Source organism: Scatophagus argus, chromosome 14, assembly GCF_020382885.2.
Source record: "Scatophagus argus isolate fScaArg1 chromosome 14, fScaArg1.pri, whole genome shotgun sequence".
Lineage (NCBI taxonomy): Eukaryota > Metazoa > Chordata > Actinopteri > Scatophagidae > Scatophagus > Scatophagus argus.
In genome coordinates this window covers 13,235,637-13,257,538 of record NC_058506.1, presented here as the reverse complement: position 1 = coordinate 13,257,538, position 21,902 = coordinate 13,235,637, and the positions used below count along the sequence as shown (strand labels likewise).

At 40.1% G+C, this 21,902-nt stretch overlaps 1 protein-coding gene across 11 annotated transcripts in view; it reads left to right on the top strand.

Annotated features, from left to right (window-relative positions):
- The window catches only part of fryb (furry homolog b (Drosophila)), a 56,156-nt gene that overhangs the window by 16,307 nt on the left and 17,947 nt on the right, over positions 1-21,902 (top strand). For 10 of the 11 annotated variants that reach the window (XM_046411635.1, XM_046411632.1, XM_046411629.1 and 7 more), the window contains exons 2-27: positions 6,653-6,846; positions 7,303-7,356; positions 7,513-7,652; positions 8,327-8,417; positions 8,858-8,937; positions 9,120-9,200; positions 10,627-10,795; positions 11,100-11,192; positions 11,496-11,594; positions 13,655-13,756; positions 14,138-14,241; positions 14,544-14,652; positions 15,218-15,304; positions 16,300-16,471; positions 16,558-16,690; positions 16,902-17,009; positions 17,153-17,279; positions 17,864-17,977; positions 18,311-18,475; positions 18,618-18,704; positions 18,840-19,099; positions 19,216-19,405; positions 20,091-20,215; positions 21,017-21,074; positions 21,317-21,408; positions 21,596-21,768. In XM_046411635.1, the coding sequence (XP_046267591.1) occupies positions 6,727-6,846; positions 7,303-7,356; positions 7,513-7,652; positions 8,327-8,417; positions 8,858-8,937; positions 9,120-9,200; positions 10,627-10,795; positions 11,100-11,192; positions 11,496-11,594; positions 13,655-13,756; positions 14,138-14,241; positions 14,544-14,652; positions 15,218-15,304; positions 16,300-16,471; positions 16,558-16,690; positions 16,902-17,009; positions 17,153-17,279; positions 17,864-17,977; positions 18,311-18,475; positions 18,618-18,704; positions 18,840-19,099; positions 19,216-19,405; positions 20,091-20,215; positions 21,017-21,074; positions 21,317-21,408; positions 21,596-21,768 (3,133 nt within the window). In that variant the 5' untranslated portion in view covers positions 6,653-6,726. Of the gene's footprint in view, positions 1-3,337; positions 4,354-6,652; positions 6,847-7,302; positions 7,357-7,512; positions 7,653-8,326; positions 8,418-8,857; positions 8,938-9,119; positions 9,201-10,626; positions 10,796-11,099; positions 11,193-11,495; positions 11,595-13,654; positions 13,757-14,137; positions 14,242-14,543; positions 14,653-15,217; positions 15,305-16,299; positions 16,472-16,557; positions 16,691-16,901; positions 17,010-17,152; positions 17,280-17,863; positions 17,978-18,310; positions 18,476-18,617; positions 18,705-18,839; positions 19,100-19,215; positions 19,406-20,090; positions 20,216-21,016; positions 21,075-21,316; positions 21,409-21,595; positions 21,769-21,902 lie in introns of those variants that run through there. The other variant, XM_046411634.1, reaches the window with a different exon arrangement.

The window sequence follows — 21,902 nt, the reverse complement described above, 5'->3', positions numbered from 1 at the left end:
TGATCCACACTGTCAATATTTGGCAATGTTATGTAATGGTACAATAGAAGACAATGGGGGGGGGGGGTGTAGGAGAGAGAGAGACTCCATCTCCAGGGGTTAGTTAAGGGTAAATCTGGCTCCTCAGCAGTTTTCTGTGTGAATTATAGAGCACATTACTCAGCAAAAGAAGTCAGTCTTGGACTTTGTTATAATATTTACAACTAGCACTAAGAATGTCATTACAAAACGCTGCTAAGCTCAACCCAAATTTGCTGTTAAATATAAAGCAGAACAATATGGTCACATATGTTGCTCTGTCACATGCAGTCAGATCTTTTAGTCAATTCCTCAGTCTGTGAGTCACTGTTTAGCCAACAGAAGGTGAAGCTACTGTGTAACTCTGACATGAGCAGCAGCATCATCTCACACTGCTCATACTGTGCTTACCCCCACGTTTAGCAGTGGGTTCATGAATCCAAGACATTATAGTAAGGAGAAAGGAGGAGAAATATTATTCTAATATAATCTTCACCACACAGCCTGTTGTTGTTTACCTTTACTGTAACCTCAGTGTCTTTGTTGTTGTTACAGAGGATGCTGAAATGAGCCAGCAGACTCTTCTCTTAGTGTGCTTCAGTGATTTTCATATGTTGATGCGAGGTTTCCTGTAATTTAAGCGTTATATGGAAGGCTTTTTGCTAAATGGTCTTTGTGTTGTATGTGACCATTTAGGTACCATAAAAACATTTTGGTTTCTCTTTGTGCGTGTGTGTGTGGCAGCTGCATGGAGCTTATATATTAGTTGTGTGCTGAAGGTTGCTGTCGGCAGGGGTTATGAGGGTGTAATGGTTACACAGGAATTGCGGCGAATGTGTTGATGGTTTTCCTTCAGCCATTAAATGTGATATAATAAAACAGGCATCACAGGGACCCTTGTGGTGTTTTTCTCATTTAAGCTTCGGATCCTCTCAGCTATGGGAACAAACTGAGTCATGTAGGTTTGTCTGCTGCAAGGTCACATAATGGTGATGATAGCAGTCAGAGGGATAGAATGCCAAGAAACAGGGCCGATAAGTCCAAATTAGGTTTGTGTCACAGGCTCAGTCACTTACTGAGTGAAATCACTAGATAAATAGCTGACCTCATGAAGTTGAACCTGTTCCTGATCCTAATCCTGTGTGGCCCTGTATCAACAATATCAACACATACATAGAAGAAACAAGTTAACTCAGATTTTGTGATCTTTTTTTTTCAATAACTGCTTTTGTTGGACAATATGTTGTCCCAGAAATAATTAGAATGAACATTACCATTATAGTGTAAAGATATTATGCCACTGATATTATGGTGATTTAAGAGCATAATAATACAAATAAATCATTTCAAAGAGCAATAAACTAACCATCGAAAAAAAAATGTATGCAAACACAACAGGAAGCATCGAGGTCATGTACGTAGATTTAAGATTTTTCATGATTAACTGTATTGATTGTCAAATCATAATCCTGAATCGAAATGTAAACAGAAAGGTTGCTCCAATATCAAAGTGGAAAAACAGTATAGTAATCTGCCAGCTAACTTATTATAATTCAGTGATGTTCTAAAGGGCTTGTTTACATCTTCAGTGTCTGTAAACATAAGTAGAAACCTCCAATTTGAATTATTTGTCAAAAGCATACGGAGTGCTCTCATAACTTACTAAACCTTAACTAATTTGTTAAAATACCATCAATAACAACAATGATCACACGTAGTAAGAGTTTGTCGACTGCCTCCTCTGACATCATGCAGGTTTGCTTCTGTTAGGTCTTGTTGAAGGCAGCCACTGTGTGTTTGTGGGAATTGTCTGTGCTTATAAAATGACTCATCACAATACACTTTTATCACTGCCAACAAAATGTACAAGCAGTACAGCACTGATTCATCTTTTTACAGCTGAAGAAAACTTGTTGCAATGCTTACCACCCCCAATTAACACCTCAGCCTTAATTTTAGCCTCTATAAGATGACTTACCTTTGATAGCTGTGTTTTTAAAGGTGTCAGAGGGTATGTTGTTATCACTCAAAAAGCAGTACATTTGAGTTATGATTTATAGCTTTCAATTTCTTAAGCAGAAAACCACATATAATAACCACATGTAGAACCACTTTGTTCACTGCAGCAGCTACACACTCCCCAGCTGTGCGTTTGACTTTCTCTTTCATCTTCGGCTGTCATTAATGATTATTTTGATTATTCGTTAATTTCAGTAATGAAAAATGGTGAACGAAAAATGACAAAACCCTCATTTGTGCTGGCATTGTATGCGGGGAATTCACATGCCCTCAATTTAGGTAGATTTGGGATTTATAGATCACAGTTTAAGACCTGAGAACATTTTCATAAATGAGCCACTGCAACTACCTACATGTTGTTGCAGGTCAATCTGTCGATTCCTTTTTTTAATGTATGAAAGGTTTTGTCTGTAAATTGTATGACAAATGTGAAAAACAAATCCCCACATTCCAGGTTGTTGTGTTTTTTTGTCAAGCCAACAATCCAAAACCCCAAGATATTCAGTTTACTATCGTATAAGAAACCATCAGATTTTCACATTTGAGAAGCAGGAACCAGAGAATGTTTGCCCTTTTTGTTTAAAAAAAATCAATTAATCAATTAATCTACTAATGATTACGTCCTCTCCATCTCCTCTTTTTCTGCTTCGTTTCTGTTTCTGCAGTGTTCAGTTCTCTTTCTCCACATATTTTATATATTATATACATATTATTTTATATATATACACATATTTTTCTCGTCTTGCTCTCCGTCTCTTTCTTTGTCTCAGTCCTACTCACATAGTACATTAAATAAACCTTTCAAGATGTAAAATGTGATTTAGTCAAGGTGGACGTGTATTGACTGGACATAACAGATATCTGCTGAGTGTTCTGTTAAAATGCTGAGTCATGCAAATTTCCACAAGGTTCCTGAGAAGGGCTGTGGTGCACTATATTGACAACTCTATTGGACACCACTAAGCTGTTCTACTCTCATTGTTTCTCCACAGACGTGAATGAGGCTCAAACACATGCACGTACACATTCACACACACACGCAGAAGCGCACACTTACATTTTAAATTCATGTCGCTGAGTAACACATTGTCTCTGTTTAGAGTCAACCTTCACAAAAGTAAATCAGTGCCATTTGTAGTTTGTAGTTTAACAACATTACTTAGTTTTCCTGATTTTTCAGATATTGTCGTGTACATGTATGTGTGTGTTTGTGTCTCTGTGTGTCTGTTTTCATGTGTGTGCACTTGTGTATGAGTAGGGGTCAGTGGGAGTGGTGGGTATCTAAAAGAGTGACCTCCAGTGGTCTATATATAGCGCCTCCCCCCCTCCCACCTCCTCTCTCGGGGCAGTGTTGAAATTCCAACCCAGCTCTGCTGGTCAGATCTCCGCAAGGAGCAAACTTTACTTAACTGCTACTGACAACTAAAGGACAGCCACAAAACCACTCTCAAAGAAGCACTTTATTTCTTCTACGACTTTCCAATGCAAGGAATCCAAGGTCATGGGAGCTGTCACACAGAGGAGTGATGACAGGCTGGAGGCGCAACAGAAGCTGAAGTAGTAACTGATAGTTGGCCTATAGGCTCATATAGCTCTCAAGCATGGGGCCCAATGCAGCATGTGATCTATCCAAGCCTCTAATGGAGCAGTGCAGTGGAATATCTCTCAATCTCTGCTGGCAGAGTTTACTCCTGGTGGAATAAGTCGGTTGTCTCTTCCGTTATTTTGAGAAGACAATTTGACACATCTCTTCCTCAGTGATTGCAACAGTCTTCCTCCCTCAGACGGTTTTACTATGGCTATGGCTCTTTTGGCCTGTGGATACGACATATCTTCATGTTTCGTTTGCATTGAATGTAGGATGCAGCTGTCATGACAGTCTTCTCTTTTGCTTCAGGCGCACATCTTTCACTATACCTGCTGATCATTTTCTGAAGGATGGGGTTTCACCTTTTTAGCTTTGGTTAAACTGGCCTGTTGCCAAAGCCAGACATTACTCTGATGTCTGAAGTTACTGTCATGGTGGAATAATTGGATATTGAAGACAGACGTCTTCTGTGCCACGAATCTCCGGCAAGGAGTTATTTTTGTTTGTCAATCATGGGAGCTGTCTTTTACATATTGTAGACTACTCAGCTACCCCTCCTCAGCTGCATACCTTTTGCTGGTGTTACATTCCTCCTGTATTCCACTGTTTGTACCCATTTTACCCACCTTCACCCACTGTATCCTTGTCTCCCTGTGTGGCTGTTTGCACCATGGAAGTGCCAACTAAATGGAGCAGGGCTAGTGTCATCAGTTTCATCAAGGGCCTTGGTAAGCATGTAGGGGTGTGTGTTCATGTGCATGCATGTTTCTAGCATTTGACCTCTCAGGTTTCTCACAAACAAGTTGCTGTTTGTGAGGCCTGGGGGCTTGTCATGTCCAGGAATTAGTATTTCTATTTCACCTCTCCAGTGAGGTCAGGTCACGTGGTCATGAAAGGTCAGCTGGACATGACAGAGTTGTTAACTCACACACACACTAGCCATTGGGTTTGGTGATATGATGGCATATACCATGCAATGGTAGAATTATGTCTCAGATTTGACCATTTCCACCGTGGGAGCTAGCGAAAATTAATGTTTCTGCTATATAATTATGTGCAATATTTTTATTTCCTAGGATAGCGACAGAATTATCCATTCATAATGGAAACTTTAACGACCATGCTAATCTCTAGCCTTCTTGAATTTGATGCTAAGAACATTTGTTCATTCAGATTGGATGAACAATGTGACTTTCCATTGCCATCCTAGGAAAAAAAAAGTCACTTTGGGCAGGACATGTAGCAAATCAGGGCCGGATACTTGTGTGATCTTGTGAATCCAGCTGCCTGGCAAGGTGACATGATTTGGGCAGCAGGACGGCTTACCATGTTCTCACATGACCTGAGAGAGCTGGTGGTGGTAGTGCTTATAATTTTCATTCTGCATTGAGTGAAGTCAGGCTGGTATTTATTTGTGCCTGTCCCGTATCACTTCAAAATGATTTTTCTCATGCAGAACCTTAAAATTTCCATTTTGAACGAATGTTAGTTTTAAGTTTTGTGTCTGTTTTTAATTCAAGTGTCTCTTGAGGAAATTGTTTTTGTTTGTATGGAAGTTCCAAATAAAAGAGGAGAATTATCAAATGTGATGAAGTACAAAATGTTCATTTTAAACTTTTTCATAATTGGATTTACTGAACAATTATTGTGTCATGATATATACTGTTATGGTCATATAAAATCACGTATACCATGATAGCTATTGTGGTGCAGTGGTTTGCATTGTCGCCTCACAGCAAGAGGTTTCCAGGTCGAATCCTGGTCTGGGCCCTCCTGTGCAAATTTTGCATGCTCTGTCTGTGCTTGCGTGGGTTTTCTCCGGTTGCTCCGGCTTCCTCCTCTAATCCCAAAAACATGCACATTAGGTTAATTGGCTACTTTACATTGCCCTTAGGTGTGAGTGTGTGCGAGTGTGGTTGTCTCTCTTTGTGTGTCAGCTCTGCGATTGACTGGCGACCAGCCCAGGGTGTACCCCCCTGCAACCCTGACAGATAAGCTGTATGGAAAAAGGATAGATGGATGGTAGCTATAGTGTGATATCGCCCACCCATACGAGCCAGTTCTGTGAAATGCGCTGGTCGTCTGTTGCTTTGCTTCACCTTGTGGATAAAAAGTGCTTTATGCACCGTGCTCATTTCAGCATGGTGAGGGAATCAAAACTGGAAATTTGCGCTAGTCACACAATCCTTCTTTGTTCTTAATTTTTGCAGCAGTTGTTGGTACTCTAGTTTAAGTACATTTGTGTGTGTGTTTGGCTTTTTTATTAAATGTATTTGTTGATGTACGATTCACTGTCTCTAACTATAGCTCATACATGCACACATTTTCCACACTTTGCTTAAGCTCTTGTGCTGCACAGTCACTGATGCCGTTTATGTGCTGTTTCCTAGACTGGTGAGATTGTTCTATTTTAAGACCATGTCAATATTCCTAGAGACCCATGACAGGAAATGCCCTTTCCCTCCTTATATCTGTCTGTCCATCTGTTGAGTGTCTCAAACTCAAACCCCTTTCACACTCCACCCCCTCCCTGTCTGCCTTTCTCTGTCTGTTTATCATTATGTCTTGCAAGAGTTAACAGTGCCCAGTCTCGCTAATGATGTAATCAGAATGGAGAAATGAAAACATGGGCTGTTCAGCAAGTGTTTGTCTGTGTTTGTTTCTGTGTGCATGCCTGGAAAGTATGCCCTGTCAAACTTGAACACACTCTATTTTGAGTCAAAATTTGTGCTTCTTGTCCGAGACACAACACAGTCAAACCAGAACACATAAGTCAATTTAGAATTAAAAGATCAGAATCATAATCAGAATCAGAATTCCTTTATTTATCCCTGAAGGGAAATTCTTAAATCATATATTTTAAGTTTACTGCAGTAATTCAGTGATAGCTGTCTATACTTCCATAGGTACTCTGCAAACAGAAATGTCTGATTTGCTACAATTTTAGTCTCAGTTTGTCAAAATGCAAACAAATACTGACAAAAAAATCAAGTTCTAGACTAACTGATCTGTCCTGATCCTCTACAGCCTCTCCAGTGGGACTGAAGCCACCCCTCCCACCAGTCAGTGGAACCTTGGGAGAGAGGAAGGGTCCTGTCATCATGGCGCCTGTCAACGTGGACCCTGAGAGCAAGCCGGGCGAGTTCGTCCTAAAGAGCTTGTTTGCCAACTTCACTTTGCTCTCCGAACGCAAGATTCGCATCATCATGGCAGAACCACTGGTGAGTGACTTTTCATCGATAATATCTTGTGTCGGTTACAGCATCATTTGGCAGTACATTTTGGACATTTTATTTGTGTTATTTAGGGTAGCTTTTTATGGAAATCTACAATATATTTAGAATAGAAGCAGAAGAAGTGCTTCCTGCAAAGTGCCCCACTGCTAAATAGTTTACCATGGCTTATTTATGATGTAACTTAATTTTATAAAAGAACACATTTTCAGTTTATCTTTTATCCTGTGTCTACCTACACTTGTATCTAGAGTGAGTCTAGATCTTTTTTCCATCTGACCACACAGTGCAGAACTTTGACAGATTCTTTTGAGCACAGTCCATAATGGCATGTGGTCTTTTGAGTTTCCTGTCTCAAAGCTTCATTATAAAATGTCTGAGGAGCGGTTTCCCAGCCCATCTGACATGAATGTGATGTCGTCTGTCTGTTCTTACGTCTCACAGGAGAAGCCACTTAACAAATCTCTGCAGAGAGGAGAGGATCCACAGTTCGACCAGGTGCGTGTACCTGACGTGGACATATCATCAGCAATATGTGCTTCCCTGTTTTTGCACTGTCATTCAAATCTAGCCACAACACTGGGATATTTTGGGAATGAGATTATCCTCTCACTCTCTCTCCTCTCTCTCTCTCTTGTTCACTTTTACCTTCAGTTGATCAGCTCTATGAGTTCTCTCGCAGAGTACTGCCTTCCATCCATCCTGAGGACTCTGTTTGATTGGTACAAGAGGCAGAACGGCCTGGAAGACGAGTCCCATGAATATCGTCCCAGGGCCAACACCAAGTCAAAAAAGTAAGAGGACAGGAATGGCACACATATGGAATTGGAAAACTCTTCTCTGCACTCACCTGAGAAGCTGAAAGAAATTTTATCACATGCACATGCAAAAAATGCACCAAAGGCAAACCACCACATGTCAAATTTACTTCTCTAAATTCCTACAAAATATTTTATTTATTCATTCTTGCTTGTAAAGTAAACCTTAAATGCTAATACTCAGTATTGTAATGACCCCCTTGAAAACAACTGCATAGGATAGTGGAAAACTATCATTATTTTTTTGTCATCATTTTAGATAAAAAGTAAAAATGGAAAATCCTAAAGTCAGTAAAGATTAAGCAGTATTGTACTGTTTACTAACAGTTTATAACCCTACAAACCTGCCACACAAACAGCAGAAAATTGAAAATGTACACAAATTAACTGCACTGACAATAAACTGCAAGGTGTTGTCCTCTTTGCAAATGCTTGTTTCCAGATCTCAGACACACTGCACACAGAGTACACACAGTTACACAATGGACCAGATGGTGCCTACAATTAAGTGATTATCGGAAATTTAATAAAAGCAGATTCTCACGTCGAGCAGGAACAGGAGTGTGCACTTGGGCCTCTACACAGGATCAGCGCTGTTAAAGTAAATGTGACAAATAATGTGGTGGTTTCTTTGTTTGTGTCTGTCTCAGTGATGAGCAACAGAAGGACTACTTATTGGAGCGGAGAGATCTGGCAATCGACTTCATCTTTTCGCTTGTGCTTATAGAGGTTTTGAAGCAGGTGAGTCTCCATTTAGGATGTGGTCACTCTGCACTATAATGTCTCCTCAAGCCTGACTGGGTTCAAGTTTTAAAACAGAGAAGTCCTTTCTCTAACTGCATTGTAATCACTGGAAACAAAGACACACTGATAAAATATGTTGGCCTTTTATTACGATCCTTCAATACAAATGCCTGCGTGATGCTGTTTGAACAATTACAGGAAACAATGTGAGTATTTAACACACTGTTTGTACTTTGAATAAGTACGTACTTGACATTGGTTGTTCTGCATTTCCCACCCCACTCATTCATTTGCATATTTGTAATTTAGTCTTGAATTCAAGCAGATATAATGCACACCAGGCTGCCCACACTGTGAGCAGAATATGAAGAAATATTTCATTTTAATTGAACAACAGAATAAAATGAGAACTGTTTTTTCTTTCTCTCTCAATCCAGATCCCCCTCCATCCTCTTTTGGATGGGCTCATTCAAGAAGTTATAAACTTGGCCTTCAAGCACTTCAAATACAAGGAAGGGTAAGAACGCCAGCATATAGAAACACAAATAATTTATTAGAATGCATCAAATGAAGCATTGTTTCAAGTTTCAGTGCATTACTGTCTTCACCTTTCTAACCAAATGCAACATATTCACATTCACATTAGAAATATAACAGTACAGTACATGGTTATTATTCATTTTTGTGTTTACTCTGTAGGTACTTTGGACCCAACACAGGCAATATGCACATCGTGGCTGATCTCTATGCTGAAGTAGTTGGAGTTGTAGCTCAGTCCAGGTACTGCTGTGATGAATAAATACTGTTGCTGTGTGCATTAAATCTTTGAATGTCTGCAGGCAGTTTAAAAAAAAAAAACAAAAACTGAATTGTTTGATGTACGTTTGTTGAATAATCTCCAGTTTGGTAATCTATTTAAGTGAAAATCTTAAACATATTATACTAAGTTCATTATGTAGCCCAACTCAAAGTTATTAAAGATTCAGTCTGTTCCGGTACACACATGAATATCTACAGTTCAGTTTTAAATTTGGATTTATTCATTTATCTTTGGAGTTTAAAGTAAAAATTCTTCATGTTAGTCATGTAAACTGAAGTATTAATCCGGGTCATGTTGCATCTATGCCTTTAGGCTGTTTTGTCAGGGTGGAAAATTTAATGTGTAGTCACAGTAGCTACCTGTCCTCCTCTTGACCCCATTTTAATAGAAACAGCAAAGGCTGTGCCTCTGTCCAAAAAAGAAACAAATGTCTGCCATTCCCCATGTGTAAGTAGTATGGTTGTGTGCGTGCGTGTGTGTGAGATGACAACTGAGGATAATGGCACTCCAGATGATGGTCCTGCGTCTGTTTAATGTTGCGTGTGATGATTGATGAGCACTGTTCCCATTTTCCTGGAGGTTATTACTGTGATGGAGGAAGGTGTGGGTTCACAGGACAGCTCAGTCACTCCTGTCACACACACACACACACACACACACACACACACACACACACACACACTAGCTGAGCATCATTTAACACAGTCATCAATCTAATACTGAACCAAACTATACTTTTCAATCTAGTTTAGCTGGTGTACATTCTTTTCAGTGTGGATGATGGGGTTTCCACTTGATTGAACTTATGGTAGTCGATTTCTAATGCCCTTATTATTAATTTGTAGCACATTATTTACACACAGAGGTATCAAAAGGTTGCGTACACACAAGCTTAAACACATACTTTATTCTTGGCATTATCAGTGTGCTTTTCCAGCTTGGTTTATGGATCACAGTGTTCATCTTATTTAAACACTGAGCACAAAACAGAAGGCTGATTTCCATTACTTAACTTTTGTGGAAACCCCTGTGAAGCATGCAAAAAGATGGCCAAGGAGAGAAAACGCAGACTCCCAAAGAATAAGTGCAAGCACACATACACATTCCCTTCACATCACCCCTCCAGATGCCATTCTAAATATAAGCCTGCAAAGCGCTGTTGGTATAATAATAATCTGGATCGAGGGTACATACGCAAGCGCACCCACCCATGCACACATGCAAAAAACAGGTGCAGAGAGGAATAACAGTGTGAAGAAAAGAATTATTTACATGTAACATAATATTGTAGTTACTCCATTAACTGCACCCACTCAGTGAGACCTGGATATGAAAACATTTACGAGAACCCAAGAAAATAAAGCGACTGTTCACATCTGCTCGCAGGTTCCCAGGGGTGAGGAAGAAGTTCATCTCTGAGCTGAAGGAGCTGAGACAGAAGGAGCAGAGCCCCTATGTCATCCAGTCCACCATCAGCCTCATCATGGGACTCAAGTTCTTCCGCATCAAAATGTACCCGGTGGAAGACTTTGAGGCCTCCTTCCAGTTCATGCAGGTAGACCGCTGAAATCATTAACCTGTTATTTACATGTCAGCAAATTGTGTAGACGCTTTGATTTAGGAATAGCAGGCGGTGGTCTCAGCAGTTTAGTGCTATCATAGAGCTACCATATTGACTACTGAGGAGTTCCTATGACATAATTAGGGGTTAAGTGCTTTGTTTTTTACGCTTTGATGGTAATTGCAGAAGTAAGTTTTCATTGCTCCATAATGAAACAAGGACTTGAATCAGTGACCTTGCATTTGCAGAATTGTCATGTATGTACTTTGTTTATCTCTCTCTTTCTGTTTGTCTTCAGGAGTGTGCACAGTATTTCTTGGAAGTGAAGGATAAGGACATTAAACACTCATTAGCTGGACTCTTCGTGGAGATACTCGTACCTGTAGCTGCTGTAAGTGCTTTTCATCTTGCTACTTAGTGCACCTTTGCTTCTTTGGATTCCTTTTAAGTCAAAGTCAGATTAAAGTTATTGTATGTCTTTTAAATTAAAAGTCTGTTTTGCTGTACAGTATGTCTGCTGGTCTAAATACACTGTATTGTGTTGTATAATAATAATAATAATAATAATAATAATAATGTAGATTTCAGTCTCATTAATATATAATGCAGAGTAAAAGTGGAGTAGCGAGACTGGGGTTTGGTGAAATTAATATTTCTAACTGTATATTGTTTTGCATTATTCATCCTACCCCAGACGGTAAAGAATGAGGTGAACGTGCCATGTTTACGAAACTTCGTAGAAAGTTTGTATGATACCACGCTGGACCTGTCCTCTAGGAAGAAACACTCTCTGGTAAGTTCCTTCCCATATTCTGTTTCATCACTGCTCATCTCTCTTCATATCTCTCTCCATTAACAGCAATTGCTGAAAGCTCTTACTGTAACTCTCTCAAAATGTGGGCTTTTATCTCTGGATGGGAAGCAGACAGGACTGCAGCATGCAGGACCGTTTTTGAAGCGGTGCCACATGGGCAGTATTTTGCCCACAGCAGGGAAACAGTCAGGGGAATCAGCAAATCAGACGCCATACATCTTTGGTTATGAGATAATGATCTTACACGAATAAGCGTGCAATAAAGCTCCTCTGTTTGGTTGTCGGGACTAGTGTGGTAGTACCTAAAAGTTTTAACCATGAATGTTAAAGAAATGATTAAACAAGAAACAGTCCTGGTTACAAGATGTTTCTTCACCCTCCTATTGCTAAAGCCTCTGTAGAAACTGACAGAAAAATTGTTAGACTTATTTACTTACATACACTCATTTCTCATCTCCCGACGAAGATTTTCTTTGGGAATAGTTTTAGGAAAACAAGGTTTTTAATTCTTGGTTTTTACCTAAATGTTTCCCTGCCGTTGACTTGTGTTTTGCAGCCATTTGATAGACAATGCGGAAAACAAAGCATGATGTCCGACTGCCATGTTTAATTATTGCTGGTCGCTGCTGATGCGCTATTTGTGATACATGTATGGGTGCTTTGTGCTGTGACACAGAGCTGCAGACATGTCACTCAGCCGTCATGCACGATTCTTTAGACAGGTTCTCCGCATTCTCCAAAGCAACCTTTCCATTCAAATTCGACACACCTTTCTGCTCACATACTGTATGTGTATTCACTTTTTTTAAACAAATGGAACAGGACACGGAAATGCACACAAACAAAAACCTGCTCTGGTAGAGCAGAATAGGCAGACATAATAATGACAGTAATGTGGAGCATTTCCATAATTGTTATTCTTTGACGCTCTGAGCGTGAGACACTGAAATGGGAGATGAACAGATAACAAATACCCTCTGTTATATGGAGTGACAGGTAAATGGTGAACTCACACAAACCTAGCATTCCCATAACCATTTGTGAAAAGGGTGCACCTGGACTCACACTGGTCATTAGCAAAACATCCATGTTAAAGAATGATCTGCATGCAGACTTACCTTTACCAGAGAATGGAACACACTAGACATCCAAGTTCACATTCCTGTATGTGAACTTTATGCTGACATTTTTCATATATTGGTCTCTTAATGCTCTTATAGCTGTGGTCAGAGCCGTTATGTTTTTGGGAGGTCCGTCAACCCCATGCTTGTGAATGCAATATTTCATCTTAAGGGAATTTCTTCAAATTTGGCTCCAGTCCAATGCAAGGATGAACTAATTAGATTTTGATGGTCAAAGGTCATCGTAGCTGCACAAAATGAGCTTTTAGCCTTGACTTAAGAATTCATGAGCTAATTTTTACAAAGTTTCACTCAAATATGTAAAAGGGTAGAATGATGCAATGATGGGTTCAAAAGGTCAAAGGTCCACCTTACTGTGACGTTATAATGTTTTGCAAAAATATTTTTTTGTCCATTACTCAACATCATATCTCAGGTTGCAACATCTCAGATACTGAATTGAACCCATAAATAAAATGGATTATAAAAAACACTGTTATTAATTCTGTTATAAAATGAAAGGGGGGATGGGGGGGTCAAGATTCAGTATTCAGTGTTCAGTATCACAAGTCCATAAGTGACTCACTGATTGTTTTCATGAAACTTGCTGGCAAGATAAAGCCTGGAGAAAAAAGTATGTTGTTAAATATACTTTATTTAAGGGCAATTGACCATTGCCCTTTAATGATAAAGGAAGAGCTCAAAAATTAGATCTCAGCTTGAAATAAATGATTCTCACAGCTGTTTTGACTTAATTAAACGATTGTATGTATATCAGTTTCAAAGTAAAAAAAAAAAAAAACCTACACAGTTGATGTATAAACCCTTTGAGAATTTGGATTCCCTGATCTATTACTACATGCCATGTGAACTGTTTGATGCTAATGTGTCCCATCTGTCTTCCTCTCTCCACACCAGGCTCTGTATCCTCTGGTGACCTGCCTGCTGTGTGTCAGTCAGAAGCAGTTCTTCCTCAGCCGCTGGCACATTTTCCTCAACAACTGCCTCTCAAATCTCAAGGTCAGCCTCTCTGGTTGTACGCAGTCTTCGCAGTAAAGTTCTATCCTCGGGGCAACGATTTTGACAGCAGCACTGCCTAATACCTCTTCAGCTTTTAAAATCAGTGTGTAGGGGAAACATTGCTGCTTATTCACTGGGGCTTCTAAAGACTTATGTACAAGTTTGATTCGTGATCACACTATAAATGGTGAGGGAGCAGCATTTATCATGGGATGGTGCGTGCAGTAAACTGTCACGTCTGTACGGTACAGAATGAGGTCAGGGTAGTTTTCTCTTAGAAACTTTTTACTTGGGCTTGGAGGAAACCCCTTATGAAACATTTTTGTTAGGTGGAGAAGTGAACTACACAACTCACTTTTGTCTGCGTGTGTATGAATGCAGAATAAAGACCCGAAGATGGCGCGTGTGGCTCTAGAATCACTGTACCGCCTGCTGTGGGTCTACATGATCCGAATAAAGTGCGAGAGCAACACTGGAACGCAGAGGTAACAGCCACATATAGTTTCTCATCGGTTAAATCTGCAGCATCAGTATGTCATTGTCAACTGTACTGTGATGCCTTTCTGCTAAAATGCAGAGCAGAGGTTGTCACTTTTTTGTTGTGGGTTTATTAGTTGAGTTTGGAAATGATACTTTTTTTTTTTTTTTAATTCAATGTGGAATGATTAATCATCATTAAATAGCAAAATATGTAATAATTTTACTGAGGTATTTGACTTATGTCTGAACACTTTCTCTTCCCTCTCTGCCTGTGTCCCCTGTCTCCTCTGTCTCCTTTTCCCCTCAGTCGTCTGACCTCCATCACCTCCACTCTGTTTCCCAAAGGCAGTCGGAGCGTCGTGCCCAGAGACATGCCCCTTAATATTTTTGTCAAGATCATCCAGTTTATTGCACAGGTGTGTATGTGTGACATTTGCACACACCGTCATGTACAAACTCACATGAAGTGTTAGATGTAGGTTGGCACTCTTACAAACACAATTAATCCAAAATTCTGAGAGCTGCACAAGCGGGGTCAAAAGCTTAAAAAAAACAGTTTTAGTAACTTCTCACAGAATTGTTCTGACAATACAGGTCACCAGATTTCTTTTATAATTCACCGGAATCCATTGTTAAAACTGAATAAATTTAATCCGTTGGCTGTGTGACAGACAGAGATTTTGAAAGTCACTGAATATCTTTATAGTGGATACGCTCATGGCCCCTCGAGGCAGCAAACAGCATATGTGTCGTTTAGTGTAAATAACTTTGATATAGGTAAATAAGGCTATTTATGTCCAAGCATTTTTTGTCCTTGACATCACTTGTTTGTTATGTGTTATTGCTCTATATGTTATGTATCAGTTATGCAACCAGAAATATCTCATCTGTGCACTGTTGGTGATATACAATAGTACTAGCTGTTTCACACCACATTAACTCTGAAATCCTGTAACACCCGTCTGTTTGCCCTCTGTACAGGAGAGACTGGATTTCGCCATGAAGGAGATCATATTTGACCTGCTGAGTGTTGGGAAACCTGCCAAAGCCTTCAGTCTCAACCCAGAGGTAAAGGCAGCAGACACAGACATTCAGGCGTGTGCGCACATTCGCACACAGATCACATAGTGTATCCCCTGGCCATGTTACAAGGATGGGCGTTCCAGGTTTTATTTGCACTCTTCAGTCAGGAAGGAAGGTGAAGAACAGCATACTCTCTGTTGAACAGCATGTTTTCAGCTGTAGTATGGAGATGCATTGGGATCATAGGCAATGTGGTCAAATCACTGTAGTTTAAAGGGGAACACCAACTTTACAATTGCAATATGTAAAAAAAGAAAAAGTTGTTAAAAGACCTCTACAGCTCCAGGCAGAGCTGCATGAAGTCTGATAAATTACCTCAAGTGATGTCATTTGAGTCAGCATTAGATGGGACTTAAGAATACAAGTTTAAATCAAATAAATAAATATTGACAAGACCTCTGAGGTTACATTAGCTACTAACGCCCAGATCTCCTTTATATTACAACATAAACACTTGCCAATGTGGTGAGTCTCTTTTGGAGAAGTTTAGTTTAGTTTAAGCCTGTGAATATTCTCATTCATCCAGGTCATGGTTATCTCAAGGAAATTCAATCGAATGCAACTGGACTTAGTTATTTGTCTTTGAAGACGTTTCACCTCTCGATTGAATTTCCTTGAGATTAGTTTAGTTTAGTTACGTTAAGACATTGGGACTGTGTGATGACAAACCATTAATCATATACAGCATATGTGGTAGTAGTAAATTAAAGCGATGGTAACATCAGTTTTAGTTAGAAGAACAAATACCTTGATGAGCAGCACTGAATTACTGAATATGTTAAAAAATTTATTATCCCAAATAAACATAAATTCAGTAGGGAAAGTGGCCATTTTCTGTTGCATCTTGCAACATAAATTTTGCTTGTCAAAATGAAAGTACTGCCTGGTGATGTATATTTGCCCAGTCCCTGCCACGAATTTGCTATTAAGTGTGACAGACTCCTGGCATAGGTAGTAAAGATGCTTCATCTGTGTTCCAGCGTATGAACATTGGTCTGCGGGCATTCCTGGTGATAGCAGATGCTCTGCAACAGAAGGATGGAGAGCCTCCTATGCCCAACACGGGGGCCACTCTGCCCTCTGGAAACTCTCTGAAGAAGAAGAAAACTTATCTCAGCAAGACGCTTACTGAAGAAGAAGCCAAACTAATAGGTCTGTGTGAGTCTGTATGCACTCAAGATGGTGTTATGTGAGTGTAGTATTTAACTGTGTGTACTGTGCTTTTCTTTCTTCCACAGGCATGTCATTGTACTACTCCCAGGTGCGAAAGGCTCTGGACAACATCCTGAGGCACTTGGACAAGGAGGTGGGTCGTTGTATGATGCTCACCAGCGTCCAGATGCTCAACAAAGAACCAGAGGATATGATCACGTATGTAACTACAACGTGCAGCAACTGAACTGATACTGACACAATAATTAAAGCCCTATTTGAAAATGAGACACAGAAATATGAATATTTGCAACATTTTCACTCACTTACACATACATTGTTAACATAACCTGCCTGTATTTTGAGTTAAGAAAGTAACAAAAGCCTTTAGCAAGTGTTAGCATGTTTAACATTCTCCTCCCTCTGACAGCGGTGAGAGGAAGCCTAAAATCGACCTGTTCAGGACATGTGTGGCTGCCATTCCTCGTATCCTTCCTGATGCCATGTCCAAACCTGAGCTCATTGACCTGCTCTCACGGTGAGTGAGTGACAGGACAATTACATGTCTGACATGTTATCAAATGCTAATAATAATAATCATTAATGATTATACACTTGTATCTCTCAATTTATGTATTTATTTATTTTTTCACTGAACATATGTTGTCATCTATCCCTCAGACTTACGGTGCACATGGACGATGAGCTCCGTCTCATTTCCCAGAACTCCCTGCAGAGCCTGCTGCTCGATTTCTCAGACTGGAGGGAAGATGTCCTGTTTGGTTACACTCATTTCCTTTTGCGTGAGGTAAAACCTGTAGTGACCCAGACACCAAAAGATTATATTCTACATGTGTATTAATTGCACTTCCTTTACATGTGTGTTTAAGCCTATTTATTTTGCTCAGAGGAAAATTTGAGAAGTTGAAACCTGCTGTCATTTTAATTGATCTTTTCACTCATCTTTGATTAATTATGATTATTAACTCCATATCTAATTATATTTTGAAATGTCCTAAGAATCACACAGAATCTTAAAATATATCTAAAAGGGAGAGAGGTGAAACTGGGAGACGGCATAGAAATACAGACCTATCTGTCTCAAAGTAGGTTGCTATAACAGTACTTTTCTGCCTCTTCTTTATGTGCAGATAAATTGTTTGAAAACCAGAAAACATTGCTCCATGTTAACAGCCGCCATGCTTTAAGTTGATCCTACAAAGTGTAGCTTACACTTGCAAAATTATGCTTTGTGCCAGGAGAGACTTAGTGGGGGGGAAAAAATCCAACTAGAGTGAATCAAATGGCCTCATCCTTTCTGATTTAATAACGTATACTAAAGTAATGACATTGGCAGCTCTTAAATAAATATCTCTTTCCATACAATTTCAGGTCCAAGACACCCATCAGGGTCTGCAGGATGCATCTGTGAAGCTTCTTCTCCAGCTGCTCACACAGTGGAGGTTAGCTCTGCAGCTCCAGGGGAAGTTGCGAGGTGGCGTTGAGGTGTGTACAGTGTAGTGTTTATTGTAGTTTCCCGTTTAGCATGTCAGCCAACTTTCATTTCTGAAGGTGTGACATTTGTGCGAAATCAAAAAGCAATTTTACAGACTTGTCTGCTTATTTGTTCACACAGTTCAATACATCACCGATGAAATTTCTCTGTTCTCAAATATGTTGGTCTGATGAGGTATATTGCCATTAAATGATGGTGAAAAGAGGTTGACAAGTCAAATGTCAAATGCAGCTACTATAGATATAGGTAATTATTAGTCAAGCGGGGTGAATTTGTTAATCTTCACTAACTTCTCCTCCCTCTCTGTTTTCCCTCTCCATCAGTCCAGCCCCAGACTGCCAGAGCGAAGCCCTCATTGCTCAGTGCTCCATGCAGTTGAGGGTCTGGCTCTGCTGCTCCTCTGCTCGTGTCAGATCAGCACCAGGAAGCTGGCAGTCGGTGTGCTGAGAGAAATACGCTGCCTCTTCACCGCTCTGGGCCATGCTGAGGTACAGTGCAGGAAACTCACATCTTTACCAAACAATTCACCAGTTGACAACAGCATATACAGCATAGGCAGCTCATGAATTCTCTCACGTTGTATGACACCGTTATAAAATTAGCTGATTCTATAAATGACTTCCCCTCCAGGACGATGACAAACCCATGATAGAGATCATGGACCAGCTAAGCCCAGCTGTAATGGACAGCTTTGTTCATGTGGCCGTCTCTGACTCGGTGCGTGTATTTGTGTTTAGTGTGCATCAGTATCATTAGTGCAACAAATGAAATAATTATATCAAAATCTACCAAATGACTTCTTCTTCTGCTGATGTGTATCATTCTTAAATTCCCTCATTTCCACTCCCTCAGTCCACCTTGCCTCTCAGCCACCATGTCGACCTCCAGTGGTTGGTGGAGTGGACGGCTCGACTGGTGAGCAGTTCCTACGACGTGAAGAGTCCCAGCCATGTCTGGATCTTTGCCCAGTGTGTGAAGGACCCCTGGGTGCTCTGTCTGCACATCTTCTTACGGCAGGAACATCTGCCCAAACATTGTCCCATCGCCCTGGGATATGCCTGGCCCTACGTTTTCACACGGCTGCAGCTGCTGCTGCCGCTGGTTGACCCCAAGTACAAGAATTCACACTAATTATATTGTACATTTTAGGTGTCTGTGACCATAGAATTATTATGTGTTTCTGTGAAATGTCTGATCCCCTGCCTGTTCTCCTTTTGTTTTTCTGCAGCAGTCCAGTGAATGCTAAGAAGACCAGCACAGCAGGCTCCAGTGACAGCTACATTTCTCTGTGGCGTAACTACCTGATCCTGTGTCTAGGGGTGGCTAAACCGAGCATCATGTCCCCCGGTCACCTCAGGGCTTCCACGCCAGAGATCACTGCCACCACTCCCGACGGCAGCGTCACCTACGATAACAAGGTATGTGTTTATGCTATAAAAAAACAACACGTTTAGAAATGTATGGTCAGGTCCTCAGAAGTTTTGGAATTTTATGGATAGTCAGCCAAAAGAGGCCTGCAACTTATTACGGATTATTTTGCTCATTATTTTTTGTTTCATTATTCATTTACAAGTCTGTCTATAGGGAAGAAAAATCCCCTGAAGCAAAGGTGATGTCTTCAAATGTCTTGCTTTCTCCAATCAGCAGCCCCAAGTCAAAAATAGTCATTTTATTATGGTATTGATCAGTAGTTGTGCTTCAAAAAAGACTTACAAGATTACTTGATTCTTAAAAGAGATGCAGCTTAATTTTCTTGTGATCGACTTGGTTGGTTAATCATTTCAGCTTTAAGGGCAAATATTGAATATATTGTTGCTCGGACTCAGTGTAATGATTGTGATTTTAACTGTGAATAATAATCCTCAGATTCAGAGCCTCACATTGACTTTTGTGATCATTAGTTCCTCCAAGAGAAAAATTCAAGAAATAAGATAATTGAAGATCTGACATTTTGAAATGGGGGAAAACCCTGGACTCAGTGACAACAGTAGTGTTACGGTGAAGAGTGTTAATTATCATTGTCATTATTATTATTATGAATTTGGATCAGTTTTCAGTCGTTAATGTTTGTTCCATGTTCATGTGTTTGTTCTCATCTGTCAGGTGATAGGCACTCCCTCTGTAGCCTGGCTCTTAAAACAGCTCGTCCCGCTGATGAGAGCTGAGAGTTTGGAGATCACAGAGTCTCTGGTGCTGGGGTTTGGGTGCACAAACGCTCTAGTCTTCAGGTACGGGATCATGTGGAAATACACACCGACAATACACACACAGCTCACATCTTACACATTAGACCAAGGCCAAGTGCTAACTACTATTTTACCTACTAAGATGTCATGTAATTTGTGCACAACAAAAACAACTTTGTGATTTAAAACTCAGAGGATTGTTTACGAATCATAAAACTGTTTTTGTTCTCATTATGTGCTTTTATTGATAAACAGACAAAGCCTGAATGTAGGGAATGACATGGATAGATTTAGATGACAACAGATAGTAGATAATGTACTGGATTTAGCCTGTATCTCTTACACAAGAAAGACATGATTCATCAGTTTCTTTAAAGGCTGCCTTGTGCTGTTATTCCCATCGATCTTCACATTCACTTCATGACTGAGATGCCACTGAGACATTCAGAGAAGAATAAACTGCGTCACTGATGTAGAAGACAGTTTTTAGAGGGACTATGATGTATCACATTTTTTCTGAGGACAGAGGTTCCATTGTGAAAGAGAGGTATTTCATTTGACATAGATCATCTATTTTTAACCTGAAATGTTTTTCCAAAAGGGTGCTCATTGTTTTTGAAGAGATTAAGGTGTCCCCAAGCAAATTAGTCATTCCTGTGTCTGAGGATTAGATTTTAAGACATGTGACATTTGGGTTGTACAAGATCGATATCTGTTACAAACCAGTCTGTTGCCTTAAAATGAAACTGTACTCCACCTACAAAAGAACGAAGATTTGATCCGTCTTGTTTAGCAACTGCAACAATCAACCAATCTTTGCCCTCTCTGATTCTGTGTTTATAGGGAACTTGTGGAAGAACTCCATCCACTGATGAAGGAAGCTCTGGAGCGTAGGCCAGAGGTAACACACACACAGAGTTATTGATCCCGGGCGTGACATTGTGAAAATACACTCTGCAGCAGCTGCAGTTAAGAACAGTTAATAGCAATATAGAGGTATATCTTTATAAACTGGACTTGTTGATTTTTTTTTGCACTGCTAATGTAAAGTTAAGTTACTTTTCCTTTCGCAAATCACTTCACCCAGTACAAGGTGGTGCTTCCCTGTACAGCAGTAAAGTGAAAACCTGTCTGTGCTTTCAGAACAAGAAGCGCAGAGAGAGGAGGGATCTTCTCAGGCTGCAGCTGCTGAGGATCTTTGAACTGTTGGCTAATGCAGGAGTTATCAGTGACAGGTAGGGCACACATTTAATCTCCTTAATTCCTCTAGGTGTTCACTTTTTTTTATGCACTTGCTCTTTTCTTCTTCCCTTACTTGCTTCCTTATATAATCTCTGGCCTGTTCATGATGACATTCCCTATCTAACATCAAAGATGATCTCTGTGATTACCAAGGTTACATGCTCTTCTCTTCTTCTATAGCACCAATGGAGCACTGGAGCGCGATTCCCTGGCGCTGGGTGCCTTGTTCCTTGAATATGTGGATCTGACTCGCATGCTTCTGGAGGCTGAGAATGAGAAAGAGCTGGATGTACTTAAAGACATCAGAGCTCATTTCAGCGGAATGGTGGCTAATCTCATCCAATGTGTTCCTGGTAAATCATTTTATTACTTTTTTTTAATCTTATTATATATCATAATACGTTGGTCCTTCAGTGGTAGTAGCCACAGATTACATTTTCATCCCAGTCAGTAACACATGACTGATGTATATTTAAGTATCTCCCGT